Source organism: Cebus imitator, unplaced genomic scaffold (genome assembly GCF_001604975.1).
Source record: "Cebus imitator isolate Cc_AM_T3 unplaced genomic scaffold, Cebus_imitator-1.0 Scaffold353, whole genome shotgun sequence".
NCBI classification, from domain to species: domain Eukaryota; kingdom Metazoa; phylum Chordata; class Mammalia; order Primates; family Cebidae; genus Cebus; species Cebus imitator.
The window spans coordinates 2,130,218-2,139,918 of NW_016107668.1; the positions used below are offsets into that span (position 1 = coordinate 2,130,218).

General features: G+C 40.4%; 1 protein-coding gene across 1 annotated transcript in view; it reads right to left on the reverse strand.

Annotated features, from left to right (window-relative positions):
• The window catches only part of CCDC39 (coiled-coil domain containing 39), a 68,991-nt gene that overhangs the window by 14,633 nt on the left and 44,657 nt on the right, over nucleotides 1-9,701 (reverse strand). Inside the window, exon 13 of the mRNA XM_037730562.1 lies at nucleotides 7,578-7,701. Within this exon, the coding sequence (XP_037586490.1) occupies nucleotides 7,578-7,701 (124 nt within the window). The remainder of the gene's footprint in view (nucleotides 1-7,577; nucleotides 7,702-9,701) is intronic.

The following is a 9,701-nucleotide window of genomic DNA, read 5'->3' on the forward strand; positions in this document are numbered from 1 at the left end:
GGTACTGGTTGTTCTTTCCATGTTTAGAGCTTCCTTCAGGAGCTCTTGTAAGACAGCCCTGGTAGTGACGACACCTCTCAGCAATCGCTTGTCCGTAAAGGATTTTATTTCCTTTTCACTTATGAAGCTTAATTTGGCTGGATATGAAATTCTGAGTTGAAAGTTCTTTTCTTTAAGGATGTTGAATATTGGCCCCCACTCTCTTCTGGTTTGTGGGGTTTCTGCTGAGAGATCTGCTGTGAGTCTGATGGGCTTCCCTTTGTGGGTAGCCTCCTCTTTGGCTGCCCTTAGCATTTTTTCCCTTCATTTCAACCCTGGTGAATCTGACAATTAGGTGCCTTGGGGTTGCTCTTCTTGAGGAACATCTTTGTGGTGTCCTGTATTTCCTGAATTTGAATGTTGGCTGGCCCTGCTAGATTGGGGAAGTTCTTCTGGTTATATATTTTAAAGAGTGTTTTCCAGCTTGGATTCGTTCTCCGTCACATTCAGGTACACCTATCAAACAGAGATTAGGTCTTTTCACATAATCCCATATTTCTTGGAAGCTTTGTTCATTTCTTTTCACTCTTTTTATTTTATTTTATTGAGTTGATCTTCAGTCTCTGATATCCTTTCTTCTGCTTGATCAATTTGGCTATTGAAACTTGTGTATGCTTCGCAAAGTTCTCATGCTGTGTTTTTCAGCTCTATCAGGTTGCTTATGTTCCTCTCTAAGCTGGTTATTCTAGTTAGCATTTCGTCTAACCTTTTCTCAAGGTTCTTAGTTTCTTTGCATTGGGTTAGAACAAGTTCCTTTAGATCAAAGAAGTTTGTTATTACTCACTTTCTGAAGCCTGCTTCTGTCAGTTTGTCAGACTCATTCTCCGTCCAGTTTTGTTCCCTTGCTGGTGAGGAGTTGTGATCCCTTGGAGAAGCAGAGACATTCTGGTTTTTGGTATTTCGTCCTTTTTGTGCTTGTTTCTTCCATCTTTGTGGATTTATCTACCTTTGGTCTTTGAAGTTGGTGACTTTTGGATGGGGTCCTTCAGTGGACTTCCTTTTTGTTGATGCTGAAGCTATTTCTGTTTTTTACTTTTCCTTCTGACAGGCCCCTCTGCTGCAGGACTGCTAGAGGTCCACTTCAGACCCTGCCTGCCTGGGAATCATCTGCGGGGGCTGCAGAACTGCAAGGTTTACTGCCTGTTCTCTCCTCTGGTAGCTTCGTCCCAGAAGGGTACCCACCAGATGTCAGCCAGAACTCTCCTGTATGAGGTGACTTTTTGATATACAGGGGTCAGGGAACTACTTTAGAAGGCAGTCTGTCTCTTATTAGAGCTGTAGTGTCCCTTATCAGAGCTCAAATGCTGTGCTGGGAGCTCCATTGCTCCCTTTAGAGCTGCTGGGTAGGCACACTTAAGTCTGCTGCAGCAGAACTCACAAACGCCCTTTTCCCAGGTGCTCTGTTCTAGGAAGGTAGGGCTTTATAAGTCCCTGACCAGCTGCTGCCTTTTTTCAGAGATGCCCTGCCAGCAAGGAGGAAGTCTAGTTGCAGTCTGCCTGCAGAGGCGCTCCTGAGCTGCCATAGGCTCCGTCCAGCTGCCGTGTAAACTTCCTCCAGATTTTGTTTACACGGGTAAGGTTAGACCTGCCTCGGCAATGATGGATGCCCTTCCCCACAGCGAGCTTGACCGTCCCAGGTTGTGCTCAAACTGCTGTGCTGGCTGTGAAATTCTCAAGCCAGAGGGTTTCGGTTTGCTGGTCTTTGTGGGGGTGGGACCCACCAAGCCAGATCACTTGGCTCCCTGACCTGAGCTCCCCTTTATGCAAGGGATTAGGCAGATCTGTCTTGCAGGCATTCCAGGTGCCAGCCTGTGCTGGAGACCCACAGTGCTTGTTGGCCTGGCGGTAATCTTCCAGTCTGTGGGCTGTTGAACCAGAGTGCTGGTGTGGCCGGAAAAGTCCCTAATGGCCTCTGCTAGGTAGGATGGGGGGGGGGGTCCTTCAATCTGTTGCACTTCCCGGGAGAGACAGCACCCCACCCTGCCCCATTTTGCGCTCCTTGGGCTACACCCACTGTCCAACCAGTCCCATTGAGACAAATCTGGTACCTCGGTTGGAAATGCGGAGATCACACACCTTCTGTGTCGCTCTCACTGGGAACTGCACTCCAGAACTGTTCCTATTCATCCATCTTGGCGAAAGTCCCCAGATTATCTGAAGGAGTCCCTCTTTTTTTATTGTTTCAAATAGTTTCAGAAGGAATGGTACCAGCTCCTCTGGTAAAATTTGGCTGTGAACCCATCTGGTCCTATAGTTTTTTGGTTGGTAGGCTATTAATTGCTGCTTCAATTTGAGACCTTGTTATTGGTCTTTTCAGGGATTCAGCTTCTTCCTGGATTAGTCTTGGGAGGGTATGTGTCCAGGAACTTACCATTTCTTCTAGATTTACTGGTTTAATTGCATAGAGGTATTTGTAGTACAATCTCTGATGGTAGTTTGTAGTTCTGTGGGATCAGTGGTGATATCCCCTTTATCAATTTTTATTGCACTATTTGATTCTTTTTTCTTATTAGCCTGGCTAGCAGTCTATCCATTTTATTGGTCTTTTCAAAAAACCAGCTCCTGGATTTGATTTTTTTGAAGTGTTATGTGTCTGTCTCCTTCAGTTCTACTCTAATCTTAGTTATTTCTTGTCTTCTGCTAGCCTTTGAATTTGTTTGATCTTGCTCCTCTAGCTCTTTTGATCGTGACATTAGGGTATCGATTTTAAATCCTTCCTTCTTTCTCTTGTGGGCATTTTGTGCTATAAATTTCCCTTGAGACACTGCTTTAACTGTATTCCAGAGATTCTGGTATGTTGTGTCTTTGTTCTCATTGGTTTCAAAGAATATCTTTATTTCTGCCTTCATTTCATTATTTATCCAGTAGTTATTCAGGAGCTGGTTGTTCAGTTCCATGTAGTTGTGCAGTTTTGAGTGCGTTTCTTCATCCTGAATGCTAATTTGATTGCACTGTGGTCTGAGAGACTGTTTGTTATGATTTCCATTCTTTTGCATTTGCTGCAGAGTCATTTACTTCCAATTCTGTGGTCAATTTTAGAAAAGGTGTGTTGTGGTGCTGAGAAGAATGTATATTCTCTGGATTTGGGGTGGAGAGTTCTGTAGATGTCTGTTAGGTCCACTTGGTCCAGATCTGAGTTCAAATCCTGGATATCCTTGTTAATTTTCTGTCTCATTGATCTAATATTGAAAGTGGGGTCTTAAAGTCTCCCACTGTTATTGTTTGGGAGTCCGAGTCTTTTTGTAGGTTAAGAACTTGCTTTATGTAACTGGGTGCTCCTGTATTGGGTGCATATATATTTAGGATTATTAGCTCTTCTTGTTGCATTGATCCCTTTACCATTATGTAATGCCTTTGTCTCTTTTAATCTTTGTTGGTTTAAAGGCTGTTTTATCAGAGATTAGGATTGCAACCCCTTTTTTTTTTTTTTTTTTTTTTTTTTGCACATAAGATGGGTCTCCTGAATACAGCACACTGATGGGTCTTGACTGCTTATCTAATTTGCCAGTCTGTGTCTTTTGATTAGAGCATTTAGCGCATTTACATTTAAGGCTTTTTTTTTTTTTAATTTGACTGGATTATTTTTAAAGACCTGTCTTCAAGGTCTGCAATTCTCTCTGTTGCTTGTCTAGTCTATCACTGGCTCTTTCTTTTGCTTGTGTAGCCTATTATTGAAGTTTCAAGTGTGTATTACAGTTCTTTCAATCAATTTTTAAGTTTTCGATTTTTTTTTTGAGATATCTATCTTCTTTGGAAATTTCTTGCTCATACCCTGAATTGATTTCTGATTTATTTGTATTGGTTTTCAGATTTATCTTGCATCTAATTGAGCTTCTGTATTTTGAATTTTTCATCTGGCATTTCAAGATTTTCTTTTGAGTTGGATCTATTGCTGAACAGTTGTCATATGGCGGGTCACATTGCCTTCCTTTTTCATGGTTTTTGTGTCCTTCCATTAATATATGCATATCTCATGTAACAGTTGCTTCTGCTAATTTTTTTAAATTGCTTTTTTGTGGGAGGATTTTCTCCTGAAGATGTACATATGTAGTTGATGCTTTGATTTGGGGTGCCTGTGGTAGTGTGGTCTTTGTATGATTTCTTAGGCGTACACAGGGTCATTGGTATCTGTGATTTCCTCAGTGACTTGTATGGTTATTAGCTGAGCCTTGGTGAATAAGTTTTGCTGGGGTCTAGGATGCCAGGTATGCCAGTCTTTGGGCCCAATTGGTAGAAGTGGTGGGCTGAGTGTTTCTATTCCTAGGCCCAAGAGTGGCTCATGCTGTTACTGGTATTAGTGGGTCCTCAAAGGCTGATTCTTGGGCCTCTGGGTATCTTGCTCAGATGGTAGTAGTGGGAACGGTGGGCCAGACATGTAGGTAGGTTTTCAGGTCCCTGGGCAGCTGGTGTGATGCAGGTATCGCAGCCCTAAGAAACTAACAAAAGAGTTCAAGAAGCTTTGTATGTAAAGGTCAGATAGTAATTAGACTTTATGGGTCATTCAGTCTATCAAAACTACTTCATTCTGTCATTGTAGCATGTAAGCAGCTCTAAACAATATGTAAATGAATAAGTATATGTAGTTTGTCTTCCAGTACTTATTTACAAAACAAGTGGTGGGCAGCATTTGGCTAGAGTGCGTAGTTTCATAGTTTGCTGATGCCTAATCCACAACGTTCAGAAAACACAACAGTGGTTAGCATTGTAATCAAATTCCTGTTGCCCACAGCCATGAATATAACATACATATCCATCAGGACAGATCCCGTTGTAGATAACATAGGAAAGATAATGGGCTGGCTATGGTGGTTCACGCCTGTAATCTCAGCACTTTGGGAGGCCAAGGTGGGCGGATCACAAGGTCAGGAGATCGAGACCAGCCTGAACCAACATGGTGAAACCCTGTCTCTACTTAGCCGGCGTGGTGGCGTGCACCTGTAATCTCAGCTACTCAGGAAGCCGAGGCAGGAGAATGGCTAGGAGGCAGAGGTTGTAGTGAGCCGAGATCATGCCACTGCACTCCAGCCTGGGTGACAGAGCAAGACTCTATCCCAAAAAAAAGGGGGGGGGGGGCTGGGAATCAATTTTGATTTGACTGAATTTAAATCCTAAATCAACTACTTTGAGAAACAGAATCTACTACATTGAAAAACAGACTTGGAAAAAAAAAATTAACTTCTATTTGGCAATTTAGGTTTTTTCCAGAAGTGAAAATGCCAAAGTACTAATTTCACATAGTTAAAAACTCTCAAATATGAAATGAACATTAAAGATTTTATTCAACTTGTTAATGAGCCAGAAAGGTAGACCATTTCAAAGAATATGAAAAACATTTTATATTGTAGACATATAGAATCAGAAATGCTGAAACGAATTTGCTGGTAGATGCAAAACATATTAATATATTTTAGTGTAATAAACTTTAATGCTTGGGTTATCTTTTCTACAGAGCAGAGTTGTATTTCTACTGGCCAAAAATTCACTTACATTGTTAGCAGCAAGAATCACTTATGTTACTGTCAGTTGTCTTACAAGTTATCATCTATACCTACAGAGTTGTAAAATAAGTCAGTAGAGAGTCAAAGGTGTGCACTCCTATAGAATCAGATGATACCTGGAGGGCCCACTAGAAAATGCCAACACTTGGGTGTCACTGTGCAGTGGCATCGTTGCACCCATGGTTTGCTTTTCTCTATTTTTCAGGCCATAGATAATTTTTCCTGATACCAGCTGGACTGCGTTTAGTTATAAAGTTTCATTTTCACATATCTGAGACTTGTGAAGTGTTGTTATCAGTAAAAGTTTAAACATGCTATACAACAACAAAAAAATGGGAATAACTGTGTGGCAAGCTGTGGATCCCAAAGAAGATGGAAGATAAGAAACATGGCATCAGGAAGATGAGAAAGTAACTGATAGCCTCAATTCATTTAGCATAATCATTATACTGCTATTTACCCAGCACTTTAAACAGAAGGAATATTCTTTTTTCATATAAAACTTGCCTGCTTTCCTGTTAGGTTAATCAGCATCATCATAGTGATAACAGTAATATTTATTGATGATCATTTTGTGCCAGACACTGTCCCAGGAGCTTTACATATATTTCCTTATTTCTCCCAACAAAAGTAATAATATTATCCTCTTCATTTTCTGAGTGAAGAAAGTCACTGCATGGTTAAGTAACTTATGCCTGGTCACCTACCTAAGCAGTGGTAAAACCAGGATATGGACAAATCACACTTAACACCAGTACTTTTAGGTAACCCATCACACCGCTTGTTAGAGAAACTTAACTGGAATTGCAACATCTGCCTATTTACCAACACCTAAAAAATTAGAGCCTACCCTTTATCCTTCAGGAACTTTTAAAACCTGAGAAGAGGAAACTCCTGTTTTGACAGAAGCCTGTGGTATTACAGACTGACAAGTTATAAGAAACTTTTGAGAGCCGGGAGTGATTTCTCATGGGGAAGGCAGAATTTCAAGAAGCAAAGTGGCAGGCATACCATACTTGCTGTATTTGTTAAGGGGCAGATTTGAAGAAAAGCTACAGGAGAAAATTTGCGCAATTAAGTTGGTAGACGTCAAAGGGAGAGCCATTCTCTAAAGTTGTGAATCGGAAAATCATCTCACCCCATCCATGTATGGTACAGGGAAATGAGTCAGTCATAAGTTCCATTTCTTATTTTTAGCATTTTGAGTAATTTCCTAGATCTTCCTGTAAAGAAAATTACTCCTGTTCAGAGTATTTTCTACGTGGGAAAGTTGAATATAGCAGTGCTCAGAAAGGGAATAGCATTCAATTCCATATCACTCAATGAATTTCCCCTTATGGGTAAAGATAACCATGGGGTGGCAGACAGCTGTCAAACATCAGAAAAAGATTCACCTGGTCTGTCTCCCTGTAATACGAGGGCAGGAAACAACCCTCCTCCCTTCTGAACAGCTGCCCTACCAGGACTGTAATGGTAAACTGGAGTTTAAAATTCAGAGGTGGTGTAGCTATAAGAAATGCTGAGGTTAAGCCAGAGTGTGGCATAAGAGTGGGTGCCTATAGTGCAGAAACGCCAAAGCTTTAAGCCTCAGTTGTTGAAAGGTTGTCACATGCATACCAGAGACACTTAGAATGGTAATAGGTCTTCGACAAAAAGATTAGAAATCTTGATGAGGGGAAATGACATGACACAAATAGCAAAAAGAAAAAAGTTTCAAAGAATGGTCAAGTAGAATGACCTGAACTCACAGGAGGAAAAGTTATGGAGCAAGTTAGCGGTAAGTTTTGGGAATCGGGGCAGTGCTTTGACCTCAGGGACTGGAGGTGTACAAAATGAATAGTGCCTTCAGTATCTCCATTTAGCAATGAATGTTTTGGCCTTTATTGAGTGCAATAGTTAGTGACGCTAATTAAGTGAAATAGTCGCTAGATTTCATGGGAGGGAAGTTGCAATTTTGGTTTTTTAAATTCAGAGGATTACAGTGAATGAGTTAACAAAGAAAACTTGATACAATCCCAACTGTGAATCAATTAAAATTACCTTGATTACATAGTATGCCTGTGTTTTCTCCTCTTCTCCTTCAGGAGGCAGCATACCAACAGTCAGAATTTCATATCTGTTCTTCAGCTTATCAATTTTATTTAGCCGCTCATGAAACTCAGTGCTAATAAGAAAAAGAAACACTGAGAAATGAATAACATACTTTAGACTTTTTAAAGGACTATCAGGTGTTCTTATTGAAGACATTTGGATTTGTGTTATTACTAAACTGAAAAGGTTAAATGCATTCTCACTTTTTAATTTAATAATTTGGTGTGAAGGGTCTGATATTTACCCTACTGGAAACCTAACAAGTTAGACTGCCACAGTTACATGTGTCTTTTGCTGGCAGAAGACACAATTCCCATTTCAGAGACAAAGGACGTTATTTCTTATGACACAGCAAGTAGCATAAGATTCCTCTTTGCATTGATTCCCCTTGCTCCCTACATCCCATGGGGGCAAGAAGGGGCTTAAATCAATGCTGCACACACAGAAGATTTGCATCACAGCTGAGGAATCGCAAGCCTAGGTAACCCAAATATTTGATCCAGAGGGAGCTACTACCTCTAGTTTCTGAGGCTGTTTGCTCTTCAGATATCTTTAAAAAGCCCAAACAGGGAGGTTGAGATTTGTCTTCCAGCAGTCAGATTCAGATTCTTAAATCCATTGGTTACTTTCTTTTATTTCAGTAAATTTATATTTTATGAGCTATTTTTTAGAACTTCTAGTAATATTAATCTTAATATATGCATGACAATATGGAGAGTTACTCAGTTCTCTGCTACAAACTCATGAAAGTAAGCTATCTAACCATGGTGAAAAAGAAATCTTCAACCTACCGGTTTTTCTACTGCTAGAGAGAACTGATGGTAAAATATATTTAGGTCAGAAGTTACAGTTTTTTTAATATTTAATTATCACTCATTTCCTCAGAAAATATTTACTCATCCTTTATGTGATCATAAAACTTGTTGGACTTCAAGTTTAAGACTGTGGACCAAGCACAGTGTATGGCTCTTCCTTTCTAAAGTAAAGATTAAACAAAACAAAACAAAAAAACAGCAACATAGCAGTTATGAGAACAAGAAAGACACAATAATTTTTCATGAATTCATGGAAAACAGATGGGGTAAAATTAATGGAAAAAAATAGACACACACATGGAAGACCACTGCAGGAGCTATTTTCCACTGAAGAAGTCTGGAAAACATCCAAACTTAGGAATAAAAAGAGTTATCTGTGAGGCTACAATCAACACCTCTGGGCCATTCCCCTCAGCCCTCAAAGTATACAGAAATGTCAGGAATGCTTTCTGCACCAATGATAACCAAAAAATTTACCAGAGTTCCTAGCATCTATATTGAAGCTAGACAAAGAGGTAAAAACATGAAGTAATTCTAGGCCTCCACAACATAGAAATAAATGAGAAAGAAAGGCAGTTCTACCTAGGAATGAGATGAAGTCTTTATCACTCAAACACCTCCTAACTTTCTGTAACCATGAAGCCCTAACCCTGCTTAATAGCTATTATGCTCTTTACAGGACAGACTAGTTCAGAGCCCGCAATCAGCCATCCCATTTAGAGAAGCGTTCTGTGAGAGAAAATGAGAGATCCACTTAATTGCAGAGGGAACCCTTACCAGTCAGCTACCAACATCCAATGATTATTAGGCATTTATTAATAAATACTAACAGAAAGCTAACAGCATAAATGGAAAGAACAAAATGAACAAAGAACACAATGCATAGAAGACAATTTTCATTCTTCTAATTAGTACCCTCTAAACGAGAAGAGGATACTGATTCCAAAAACACCCATAACAAGATGGGCAGCTATCAAAATAAAGGACCAATGACAGAACAGCAGTGCTTGCAAGTAAGTTTTCAATGTAAGCGCAGTGAAGAATAGAGATTTAATAAGCAATATGGAGAGACAGGCAAGGGGGCAGATTAGGTAGAGAGGGGAATCGGGAGAGAGAGATTAAGAATATCTGAGAAAGTTGGCCGGGCGCGGTGGCTCAAGCCTGTAATCCCAGCACTTTGGGAGGCCGAGGCGGGTGGATCACGAGGTCAAGAGATCGAGACCATCCTGGTCAACATGGTGAAACCCCGTCTCTACTA